Source organism: Carcharodon carcharias, chromosome 1 (genome assembly GCF_017639515.1).
Source record: "Carcharodon carcharias isolate sCarCar2 chromosome 1, sCarCar2.pri, whole genome shotgun sequence".
NCBI classification, from domain to species: Eukaryota; Metazoa; Chordata; class Chondrichthyes; order Lamniformes; family Lamnidae; genus Carcharodon; species Carcharodon carcharias.
This window is the reverse complement of record NC_054467.1, coordinates 108,548,142-108,561,541: the sequence shown is the minus strand read 5'-3', so window position 1 is coordinate 108,561,541 and position 13,400 is coordinate 108,548,142. Positions and strand designations below refer to the sequence as shown.

At 38.3% G+C, this 13,400-nt stretch overlaps 1 protein-coding gene across 1 annotated transcript in view; it reads left to right on the top strand.

The window, feature by feature from the left end:
- The window catches only part of wdr1 (WD repeat domain 1), a 52,247-nt gene extending 39,652 nt beyond the window's left edge, over positions 1–12,595 (top strand). Inside the window, exons 9-15 of the mRNA XM_041187841.1 lie at positions 74–161; positions 2,392–2,548; positions 5,373–5,460; positions 5,921–6,031; positions 6,679–6,855; positions 10,337–10,481; positions 11,941–12,595. Coding sequence (XP_041043775.1) covers positions 74–161; positions 2,392–2,548; positions 5,373–5,460; positions 5,921–6,031; positions 6,679–6,855; positions 10,337–10,481; positions 11,941–12,050 — 876 coding nt within the window. The 3' untranslated portion in view covers positions 12,051–12,595. The remainder of the gene's footprint in view (positions 1–73; positions 162–2,391; positions 2,549–5,372; positions 5,461–5,920; positions 6,032–6,678; positions 6,856–10,336; positions 10,482–11,940) is intronic.
- The last annotated feature ends 805 nt before the right edge of the window (positions 12,596–13,400 follow it).

Genomic DNA, 13,400 nt, shown 5'->3' with positions numbered 1-13,400 from the left:
AAATGCAATGGGAATTATTGTAATTCTACAAATGTGTCCAAAAATATTTTGATTGTGCTGTTTTACTTTATAGGGGCACAGCAAATCAATTCAGTCCTTGACTGTTCACACCTGTGATGGGCGGCATTCCATCTTCTCTGGCAGCCATGATGGCCATATCAATATCCTTTTTCAGTGCACATCTAAGGTCTGGTAACTTGACGGCTTCAATTACCTGCCAAAATATCAAACTGTATAACTTAGAACCTGTTAGATGAAATGATTCCATTTTTATTTTTCTCAATTCCCCAATTTTTGTATGACTTTTTTTCAGAAATAATATCTGCATTTTCAATTGCTTCAGTTCTTGATTAAAGTTGCCAATGTTTGCATTTCTTCATGCAAAAGCAAAATCTGTGGATGCTGGAAATACTCAGCGTATTGGCAGCATATGGGTTAACATTCCGGGTCAATTACCTTTTTTGTTAGAATTAAACATCATCAACCTGAAATGTTAACTCCATTTCTCTCTCCACAGATAACTGCTAGACCGGCTAAGTGTTTCTAGCTGTTTCTGCTTTTATTTTGAATTTCTTATTTTTGCTCTACACAATTGTCCTTGGCTTTAATCAGTTGAAGTTTACACAAGTCAGTTTGCAGACACTAGATATTTGAGCAATTTTAGGAATTGACTTTGATGTTTAACACCATGGGAACTTTTCTTTGAAAGGAGCTAGATTTGAGAAATAAAGCACCTACTTGCCTTGCTGTCATCACATTTAACCTTTTAATTAATGTCTAAGTTGATATGCACTGCTTTATTTAGGCAATATAGTAAAATGTATTTTTGCTTCCTTCTCTGCCAAAGCATAAGATTTATAACCTTACTTGAAAATGTAATTGCCTGAAAATTGAAATATTAGCCTTCCCTAAAGTTATTTACTTGGTATATTTAATGAAAACTATATATGCTCTTTTTATAAATGTTTTGAGTTAGTCTCTGATTCCTATCGGCTTTAGGTAAAAAGTACAAACCATTTTAAACTTTTTCATGAAGTAGACTTCAGGAATGAGCCTTCAGGAGTGATCCCCACTGCTTTACCGTTTGTTTCTTTATAATTTTACTGGGCATTCTCATTGGTAGCTTTTTAACTTACTGTAAGGTAATGTTGTGGGTCATTTGTTATTAAGATAATGTTTTACTGGTTAAGTTTCAGATATTATTCTGTCAGGGGAAGATGGTGGCGTAGTGGTAATGTCACTGGACTAGTAACCTAGAGGCCCAGGTGAATTCTCTGGGGACATAGGTTCAAATCTCACCATGGCAGTTGGTAAAAATTGAATTAAATGCTCACCAGTGATGGTGACCATGAAACTATCATCAATTGTTTGTAAAAACCCATCTGGTTCACTAATGCCCTTCAGGGAAGGAAATCTGCCATCCTTACCTGGTCTGGCCTACATGTGACTCCAGACCCATAGCAATGCAGTTGACTCTTAACTGCCCTCAGAAATGGCTGAGCAAACCATTCAATTCAAGGCCAATTTGGGATGAGCAACAAATGTTGGCCTTGCCAGTGACACCCACATCCCATGAAAGAATTAAAAAACTGCTGGTCATTCCTGTAATATAAAATTATACAATGGCATAATCCACTCCTGTGTTACAACGGGACTCCCCTATAGTTTGAAAAACAGAATACTATGGATGAAACCAAAACCATGTTGAAAATACTCAGGTCATTGACTCTGTTCCTGACTTGCTGAGTATTTCCAACATTTTCTGTTTTTGCACCTTGTGGTCTGAACTAAATATATTTCAGAAGTATGCACTTACCTTTCTGAAGGCAGACTTTAAAAAAAAAAATGTTCTTGGATTGTTGCCATGTCATATTGCCAAAAATGATACAATTATGCTTTCTTCCTCTACTAGCTTTTTTTCTGGTCCTGACTGGCTGAGAGTTTGATAAGCCCTCACTACGCCAAGCTTTTTACTTGGATGCTGCTGGCTGCATGACTTTTTGTTACTTTGCTCTGTGGGAAACCTATGTTTGTTTGTTCTTTCCTGGTTGGTGTTTCAATAGTAGGCCAGTCAGGAAACCCAGCCTACTTTTGCCCAAATGCACCAGACTTTTGAACACATCTTCAATGCCTGCAACCTGTAGCTCTTTTTCTTACCTATGTGAATTGTGTTTTAAAACACAATACTTGAATATTATTCACTCCCAAAATTTTTCCATTGCAGTTAGAAACATTGGTGCTCAACTGAATACATTCCAGTTTTATTTAACTTGGAATCAATCCAGAAACACTACACTTAAATGGTACCTCTCCCCTCAGATGTCATGCAAAGCTTTTGATAGTATTTGGCAAAGTTTCTGTTTTATATTTCCTTAACTAGTAAGGTCTCACATGATTGGATTGCTCAAACCGGAGAGAATGATACTTTTGCAGGGAAAGGACATACGAACCAGGTTTCATCTATGGCGATCAATGAATCAAATGAGCTTGTCAGTTGTGGTATGGATGATACTGTGCGTTTCACAAATTTGATCAAGAAAGAATACAAGTAAGATCCTGTTACATTGTGCATGTTTTATTGTCTTCAACTAGTGTATCCCCTGTTTTAAAATCTGAAGTTTTGCTGAGTGGTATCCCCTTTGATGATGCAAGGTCTCTTCTTAACAACTACTTGAACTTGATTAATACCGTAACATAGACTATGGGGTTGAGAAATCATCTTTGCGCCAAGCAGGACGTCATGGTTATGAACATTCTGGTGCAGGCCGGGAATGGAGTTAGTAACAAAGGAATTGAGTTTGGTGGGAGCCAAAAACAATAGCTTCTCATGGTTAGTTAGAGGAGATTTGAGATTTAAGATTTAGCAAACAACAAATTGGATGAGCAATTGGACTTCACTGCTAGTGGCGATTGTTTCCACATCTACCATTTTCAATCTCATTTGTGTACATAATGTCACCAAGGGGCAGCATTTAGAAGAGGAAACTAAGGATGAATCCTTGTGGATCCAAGGTTTACATTGCCTAGGTGGGAAGGGAAGTCATTGCTGGAAATGAAAAGGCTTTGGAGGTGAATGATATGGGTGACCATGTCAAAGACTGAGAGATGGGGAGAAGGAAGATAATGCATGCTGATCACGGAAAAATGTGTGTTGCTTAATACTTTCTTGCTAAGAGTCAAGCAGTGAGCAATTAATATTGTTTGCACCTGTTTTTTGGGTGCTATGAGTACCCTTAGAGCTCCAAAGTAGTATTCATTGCATGCACGTGCAGGAGGCAAATTAAATCGAATGCCATATTGGTGAGGTTGTTAATGTGCTTGAGTATGCATAGCAGGTAAATCATGATGAAAACAAAAAACTGCGGATGCTGGAAATCCAAAACAAAAACAGAATTACCTGGAAAAACTCAGCAGGTCTGGCAGCATCGGCGGAGAAGAAAAGAGTTGACATTTCATAAATCATGATGTCAATCAACATTCAACACAAATTTGACATGGTGCCATTTTAGAGTACATTGAGCAGCAGGAATTATTCTCCACCCCACAAATTATCACTATTTAAAAGGATCATCAACTACTTACAGATTTGTTGCTGGTTTAATTCTTTGATTCTGCAGGTATTTTGTGCTTTCTGTGATTTTAAGTTGCTTTAAGTCCATGGGGATTGTTGTGGCAGATGCTGAAGGAGTTTCAGCCAGCAACGCCCACATCCCATGAATGAATTTTTTAAAAATCCAGGAACCTTGGAACCTACTCTTCCCCATGTAACATTCTTTAGTGTTTCCCAGGTCATACTTCCTACATGACTGCCAGCACCTGCTGCAACCACATATCTTTTAAGAGGTGTAGGCTAGCTTAAGCGGCTCAAGGTCTCCCCTTCCTTGTATTTTGTCTATGTCTGGGGTTGGGCTATCAAACAATACTTGCTATAGTCCCATGTTTACTTTGATTACTCTTCCTCATACCCTGCTTCCTGTTAGGACACTATTCCATTTCCACAGTTTCTCCAGCACTGTCTCATCTGCTCAGATGATGCAACCTTCATACTAGTGCTTCGATACGTCTTCCTTTTTCCTCAACTGAAGATTTCCAACAACATCCTGCCCTGTGATTGACACGGTCCACAATCACATCCATTCTTTTTCATACAAGGGTTCCCCTTGTCCTCACCTTCCAGTCCACTAGCCTCCATATTCAATTGATCATCATCTGACATTTCCACCACCTCTGGCATAATGCCACCACCAAACACACCTTCCCCTTCCCTCTCCTTTCATATTCTAAAGGAGCTATTCCCTCTGTGACACCCTAGTCCATTCCTCAGTCACCACAGCAACTCTCCCCTTGCCTACAGCACCTTTTCATGCGAGCGAGGAAACATAGCACCTCTTTTAACTCATTCCTTCCAAGTAAAACAACGATTCACTTGTACTACTTTCAATTTAATAAACTTAATTCACTGCTCAAGATGTGGTCTCCTTTACACCTGGGGAGACCAATTGCAGGCTGGGTGACTACTTTGCAGAACATCTCTGTCCAGTCTGCATGTGTGATCCTGAAATTCCAGTTTCCTGTCATTTTAATTCTCCACCTTCTTCCACTCTGACCTTTCTGTCCTTGGCCTGCTACAGTGAAGCTGTTCCAATGAAGCTGAAAGCAAGCTCGAGGAACAACACCTAATTTTTCGACTTTACAGTCTTCCAGATGGATCATAACCTCTGCCCCCACTTTGTTTCATTTTTCTTTGCTGGGTTGGTTATTTCTGTTTTTCTTTTATCTTCTTTTGCATGGCAGCAATCCTGTCATTCACATGTACTCAAGACGCGTCTTTGTGTCTCTTTACTTGTCCAATTATTCAATCTCTCTTGCCCTCTATCCCATCACAGACTTCTTCCCACCTTCCACCACCCCCACCCCTTCACTTGCTGAAAATGTAATAGATTTTGAGCTTTTCCCAATTCTGATGAAAGATCACAGACCTGAAACATTAACTCTGTTTCTCTCTCCATTGATGCTGCCAGACTGGCTGAGCACTTTGTTTTTATTTTAGTTTTATGTAGTGCTAACTGGATATTGCCTGGATGCATCAGCCAAAGATGACCAGCAGCATGGTCAGCACTAGATGGCTGCTGAAATAATTGAAACGAGTAAGCAACACAAAGTTGGAGTGCTGCCTGCATTGCAATTAATGGGCATGGGTTAATTACACATCACAATCCCTGTGCAGGTTTTTGGAAGATATCGAATTTTGCCCCCAAGAATTTATTCACTTATGATATTATTCTTTCACTGTCTAAAGTTAATAATATTGCTCTATATGTTCTATCCATGTTATATCTACTTAGTATATTCTCACTGAATATCATTTATAGTGCCCAAGACACATTAAAGATGGATACCCAACCCAAGAATGTAGCAGTTGGTCCTGGTGGCTATACAGTGGTCACTTGCATTGGGCAGGTAATTTTTTTTTTAAATATTGTCTATTTGTGGATAATACAAGGTTTTACATCTAATATGTAACAGTATTTTTAAAATGTTTTTAGATTGATTAACTTTATCCGAAGCATGTTTGTAATGTATAATTGTATCTCATGCGAACGGAAATGTGCAAGTTTTTCATCAAGGCACATAAAATCTAATCTTAACAGCAGATAGCAGAATATGGAACTGCAGCCACATGTATGACTATCACACACAGTACATCTTGCATCCATAAAATGTATAGTGTGTGCTACTGGTGACAGCTTCATTCTGTCTCCAGTTCAATGGGAAAGGCAACAAAAGTAGATTTGTTAGCTAATAATTTCTAGCTAGTTAAAACTGATCAATTAGCTTGTGACTCTTAAATTTGTGTTAATGTTCAAACTGCAACCAAGAACTTCTGTAAAGAGGGTACTAAATATGCTTGTCTGTTCAGATTGTGCTACTAAAGGACAAGAAGAAAATTTTTATGATTGAGAACCTTGATTATGAACCGGAATGTGTAGCAGTTCATCCTGGAGGGGTAAATGTGGCCGTGGGAGGAAATGTAAGATATGGCTTCTGTTTATCATTGTTCGAAAAAAAGTTAAGTTTAATTGGAACTTATTTTAGTGGAGTAAACCTGTTATAGAAACTTGTTGCTTGTCTAACTGAGCTTTAATTGTGCCAAAATGTGCATTAGAAATGCATTGTCATTTTTAAATGTGCACCATATATAAAAATTTATTTATTGCTTTAAAATTGGAGTAATATGCTTGTAATAAAAGTTCACAAGTATTAATTTTACCATGACATATTAATGTATGCACTAATTTTGTTAGTGTTCTATTGAAATATTCAGCCTTTGCAAATTAATTTAATTTTGCTAGTACTTCCCTTTAGGATTGATCTTTTAAAATTCTGTGACTATTGAAGTTGGTGCTAAAATTTAACTTTGATAATTGAATAGGTACATTTAAAATAATTCTCATTCATTTGAAGTGTGCATCTGTTCATAAGAAAAGTGCAATAATGGTGCACTAGAATGTAGTGAAGTATTTTTAATATGCAAGCGTCTGACGATTGCAAACTCTGCAGTATCATTTGTTTCCTGTCTCTTTTTTAAAGGCTGTTTTATTAGTTTTTCTCATTACAGGAAACTATTGCATAATTCATAATTTTCAAACTGTTGTACATGCTTTCCTTTACCATTAGGATTCCAAAGTGCATCTGTATTCTATTCAAGGAACTACACTGCAAAAAGATTGTGTTTTGGCTTCAGGGCATTTGGCAGAAGTGACTGCTATGGCTTATTCGCTTGATGGTGCGGCCCTTGCTGTCTGTTCTACAAATAAAGCCATAACAGTATTTACTGTTGCAGATGGATATAAGGTGATTTTATTTTCTGCAATAAGTTTAGAAATGGCTCTTGCCCTGTAGTGTTGTAACATCTGAACAGGATTGTTGTATGGTATTATAGACTAAGTTTTGATTAGTTTATGGGCTACGTGACTGTGGAGGTCTAGGCACATAGAAAACCAAAGTTAACAAGATTTATTGCTTGCTACAGAATGCCCTGCTTCAACATTTAATCTTTGTAAGATTAACTTTCCATGCTCATCCTCAACCAGGATGTGCAGAACCTTGGCATAGTGTTTGACCTAGAGTTGAGTTTCAAACACTTTCTGTCCAACTCCAAGACTGTCACATTACTCGCCCCTTTGTCTACCTCATTACCACTGGACTTTTACCCATACCTTTCTCACATCTAAGGCTCTGTTCTCTTGTTGGCCTTCTATCCTTCACCTTCTGTAAGACCTGTCCAATATTTGATCAATTGTTCTGTCCTACACTATGTTCCACCTGCTCCATTATACTCACACCAACAGACCTACAAAGTGCTCCCCCACCCCACTTTACCCAATGCACCAAATTCAAGATCTTTGTCTTCATAAGAGCTTTTTGTGGTGCTGTTTAGTCCTACCACTTCTACTGCATTCAGCCTTGAATCCAAACTCTTCAGTCTTTGAACTCATCTTTCATGCATCACTTCAATACAAATAAATGCAAATTAAGTTTGTTTATTGGATGAAGTAGAATGCCGAAGAATCTAAAATGTAAATTGTACTTTCTGTATATTCAGTAAAATTTACTATAGTTGTTCACGTTTATGATTGATTAAACCATCGGATGGATTAAAGTAATCAAGACCTTTTCTCATTAGAAAAGGCACCTGGGTGTCCTCGGGCTGGCATGGACAAGATAGGCCGAATGGCCTCCTTCTGTGCTGTAACTTTTCTATGGTTCTATAGCTTAGATAATTCATAAACCATAATTCTCTGGCACTGCTTTGTAGCATACCAGTATTTGAGTTGCCTTTGTATGTAATGTGCTATGACAAATAGAGAGGCAACCTGTTTAACTTAATTTTTAACGAGTAAAGTTCTTTCCGTAACTAAGCAGAGATGGTCACCAGGGGAAATGTTTATCATTCCTGTGACGTTCTCTTTCTTCCAGATCATTTTCACCACAAGTTGTACCGGTGCTGCTATTCTGTGTTGAGTTTTAAGTAAATGCTAAAAAGCAAAGGGTGGGGGTAGAGAAAAAATATACCCAGAGACCATAAGACATAGGAGCAGAAGTTAGGCCGTTCAGCCCATCGAGTCTGCTCCACCACTCAATCATGGCTAAGTTTCTCAACCCCATTCTCCCACCTTCTCCCTGTAACTTTTGATCCCCATACCAATCAAGAACCTATCTATCTCGGTCTTAAATACACTCAATGACCTGGGCCTCCACAGCCTTCTGTGGCAATGAATTCCATAGATTCACCACTCTCTAGCTAAAGAAGTTTCTCCTCACCTCTGTTCTAAAAGGTATTCCCTTTACTCTGAGGCTGTGCGCTCGGGTCCTAGTCCCTCCTACTAATGGAAACATCTTCCCCACGTCCACTCTATCCAGGCCTTTCAAGTTTCAATCAGATCCCCCCTCATCTTTCTAAACTCCATCGAGTATAGAACCAGAGTCCTCAAATGTTCCTCATATGTTAAGCCTTTCATTCCTGGGATCATTCTCATGAACCTCCTCTGGACCCTCTCCAGGGCCAGCACATCCTTCTTGAGATACGGGGCCCAAAATTGCTCACAATATTCTAAATGTGGTCTGACCAGAGCCTTATAAAGCCGCAGCAGCACATCCCTGCTTTTATATTCTAGCCCTCTCGAAATAAATGCCAACATTACATTTGCCTTCCTAACTACCGACTCAATCTGTAAGTTAATCTTAAGAGAATGCTGGACTAGGACTCCCAAGTCCCTTTGCACTCCAGATTTCTGAATTCTCTCCCCTTTTAGGAAATAGTCTATGCCTCTTCTTCCTACCAAAGTGCCTGACCTCTCACTTCCCCATGTTGTATTCCGTCTGCCACTTCTTTGCCCATTCTCCCAACCTGTCCAAATCCTTCTGCAGCCTCCCCGCCTCCTCAATACTACCTGTTCGTCCACCTAGCTTTGTATCATCTGCAGACTTAGCCAGGATGCCCTCAGTTCCTTCATCTAGATCATTAATGTATAAAGTGAAAAGTTGTGGTCCCAACACTGACCCCTGCAGAACTCCACTAGTCACCGGCCACCATCCTGAGAAGGACCACCTTATCCCCACTCTTTGCCTCCTGCCAGACAGCCAATCTTCTATCCATGCTAGACCCCACTCCTAACAATTATTCTAGCTACTCTTGCTGGAAAGTGTAGATTAGTTTGGGCTCAGTTGGATAGCTTTCTGACATTTTCTATCTAGGCTTGCGGAAGAGGAATACTCGAGCAAAGTAAGGGAAGGCAGACAGCACACATGCAACCATATAGTGGGTGTGCATGGTGCCCTCATTATGACCACTTTCAGAAGGAGGTTGAGGAATGAGCACAGGACAAAAAAAATCATTTATCAGATTTGATTTTTTAATTTTGAAAAAAATTAATGTAGAATGTCTGAAAATGGAGCAATATACACAATGAAAATCTGAAATGAAAGCAGATTAGATCTGCTTTGAATTCTCAAAGTCTTGCAAAAATTGCCTCCAGCAATGGTGGGGATCAGGCCAGAGGTACTTGCCCATTGCCGTGTTGGAGCTGTGCTGTAGGTTAATGAGACATGCTTCCTCAACCTATTGGTTGGTTTTGTACACCCAGTGGATAAAACTTTCATCCGATTGATTGAGACAACACTCAAATCCATGTGAGATGACCATTTGCAAATAGTTATACCCAGCTGAGGCAGCCTTGTCAACGCTTTCTCAATGGGACATGTCTCTACAGTGTGTACATTCCATGCAAGACTAACAAAAACTACCTGAGAGATTTCTCAGTAACTTTGGTAGTTTTGCATTTAAAAGTTTTCAAGCTAGGTTGGATACCCAGCTGATTTTTTTTTTTTAAGCGACTTGTATGTTGCCACTCCTGGAGAATCTGGCACTCCTGTAACAAGGTTTACTCCATAGAGCAAAGCAGTGCTTTAGGAGATCTGGAATGATGGATCTTTGTGGAAAGGAAGTTCAGAAATAAAAAGAGTATTCCCCTACTTTCCACAGGAAAGTAAATCCTGGCGTCAGTTCAGGCCCGATGACATGGTACACAAGTGGGTGTAAAATTTCTGTTCACCATGGTGCCCTCAAAAAAAATTGAATGTGGGAGGTGGCAAGTTGTTGTTTCTATCCATTTTAGACTTCCACACCAGTAAGAAACTTCAGTTTTGAGAATATTGATAAACTGCAAGAAATTTTCTACACTCTTGTGCAATCAAGTAGACGCTCTAGTCATCTAAAATTATTCTATATTGAAAGGGAAGAAGCTGTATTCTAACAATGTCTGTATTTTAACAGGAGGGAAATAGCTTCTATGGACATCACGCTAAAGTTCTCTGCATAGCATGGTCTCCAGACAATCAACATTTTGCAACTGGTGGGATGGATGGATTAGTCTGTATCTGGACCCTGAATGATCGAAATAAAATATTCAAAATACCAGGTATTTTCAATGAGCTGCAAAGTGTGCCCTTTTTAATGCTTGTGAACAGTTTGAATTGAATTTACTAGAGTATAATGGATGTTAGTATTTTAAGTTTTGACACTGCTTACACTTTTCTCACCAATGCCTCCATCAGTCACTACTAAATCAAAGAATATAACACTAGCTGCACTCTGCAACAACAGTGGATTATAGCTCCACCTGAGAAAAGCATTTAATGCAATACTTACTGATTATTTCTGCATATCACACTAACTATCATTCTTTGAAGTGATTGCATATTTGCACTGTAGGTGTTCTTGGTGAGGATCTGGGTTGAGACTGCCAGAACTCACCACACAAGGCATTATGAACAACTGAGCAATGACTAATCAGTCTTAGTTGTGCAAGAATAATGTACTTAAACCACTGGATTATCGATGTGACAAATTGCCCAGTTTTTAAATAAAACATTAGAAACTATTAAGCATTGATTAACCATTTGAGCTTAATTCTGTTCTTTTATAAATAAGATAGGTGTTTTCTCCATTTAGTGTTTTCCAGGATTGAATATCTCTTTCCACCACAAAAACAATCTTAGAGGATGAATTTCCACATAGGTGTCTTGCTCATGTACCATGATGTTGGCAGAACAGGTTAAGGAAATTCATCCCCTCAACTTTTACAGAAGAAAATCCACTTGCAGAAAATGATTACGTACAATAATATCCTAATTACAGGATTAAGGATTGCCAGTTTATTATCTGTACAACAATACTGTAAGCTGCATTCAACATAAGTTTAGAGGATCCTGCCTGACCAAAATATTTGTCTAATAAAGTTATGTAAACCTGTGTTACGGGTTGAATATTTGTCAGATGTCTATCAATTTTTGATTTTCTAAATCAAGCTCCACCCTAGATTTCTACCAGTGAGTAACTTAGCAAAATGGATTACTGTATGCTTTTGTTGAAATGCGGTACTTTCATTTCGTGGTGAAATTTGTAATCCAAAGTTCACAATTTGGTGAAGGCAAGCAGTTGGATTCAGGCTAACACACTTGTTTTATTGTTTTAAAAAAAAGAAAATATGGATTGTACTAAATGTATGTGACCTACCTTTCCAATTTTAAATTTAGACATGCAGCAATATGCATGAGAAAAATTTAGAAGATAAAAATAATTCAATTTTTAAACCTGAGTGAATGACAGTGTGTTTGTATTTTCATTTGTTTGGTTAATGGTCCAGAACACTGCTACAGCAACTATTTGCTTTTAACATGATTTTTTTTTTTCAGTACCAATTGTCCTGCTTGAAACTGAAAATTGCAAAACACAATTTTAAAGTGCATGAACTTGAAGTCGGACTACAAATTGTTCTCTGTAAATATGGACTATGATGATGCCTTGATGTTTTTTTAATGAAGCTACCCACCCAGTCTTGTGTGAATTTATATAAGCTTTTGCTTTTTTTCCCTTAGATACCCATCGATTATATCACATTAGCTGTGTCGCTTGGTTGGATGAACACACTCTGGTGACAACTTCCCATGATGCTTGTGTAAAGCAGTGGACCATCACCTTCAACTGAACACGAATTGCTGTTTTTGGGGAGGCACATAGAATTTCAGGGACTAGGGTGCTGCTGTAGAAATTTAGCATTGAGCGGAATATTTCTTTATTGCCCATTGGGCCTCATATCACAATCCTAGTTCACCTTGTATTCATATCTAATATACTGTGTTTGGAAAGCTTTAGCAGAAAACAAATTGCACGTGAAAAGCACTTGTTAACCTAATCTCTGGAGCTTAACCTCGTACGTTCAACATTCCAGAGGCAACAGCCTTATTTCTATTTCCTATAAAGCCCTATATGCAGCTTTTTTTTTTGTTTAAGTCCAGATCTATGAAGTTGTATTGAGTTGAATCAAGACACTCAACTACAACTAGAGAATATTTCTGTACAGTGACAAAAATTCTTGGAAAATTGTGATCTGAATTGATGTAAGTGCAGCTACTGTATATTGTACATGTTATTTCTTTGCTTTAGAAATCTGTACTGCACAATTGTTGCCTCAGACTTTCTCCAGATGATCAGAAAAGTACCTAATAAATTTTTAATGCTTTAAAAATTCAACTATGCGTGGTTAATTTTATGCTGTATTTTTCCATTACATGCAATTGATATTCAGTGAACCAAATGAATGAGACATGAGACTGTTTGGGTGCTGAACAGTACATTCCAAAAATGTCTATAGTGTGGAACAAAAGATAGTTTGTTTTGATTCATGGCTTCATAAAATTACTGAAACTCTCAAAATTGTGAAAAAATGGGCATGTAAAGGGGAAGGAAAGAAACTGGTGGCTATTTGAACTTTTATAAATGCTGACAGACCTTTTGAAAATTTGACATTGGGACCACCCTTCAGCGTTTGAACATAACACAGATATAGACAGAAAAGCCCAAATAGTTTATCAAACCTTCTCTCTCAGCTTGTGCACAATCCATCTCTCATATGTGCAACAATGGTTGTAGTGAAATGTTAAAATAAATCGATAATTGAAACTGTCAAGTATAAAAAAGAAGCTGTGGTTATTGCTTAGGGGGAAGTTCATGGTATTTAAGTTCTGCCTTGGGGTTCTATGCTTTGGTCAAAGTGATGCAGCCAGTCCTTGAAAAGTGCATGGAATTGAAATGGGTTGGAAATTAGTTTGGAAATAGGACACAGCAGGAATACAGGATACATATCCTGATTGGCAGGATGCAGTACCAGAAATGTGAAATTCATTGCATGGTCACAGACCTGAAACGTAAACTGTTTCTCTCTCCACAGATGCTGCCAGACCTGCAAAGTATTTCCAGTGTTTTCTGTTCTTTCTATAGAATTACATAGGATGTTTGGCACAGAAACAGGTCATTGGGTCCAATCAGCCCATGCTGT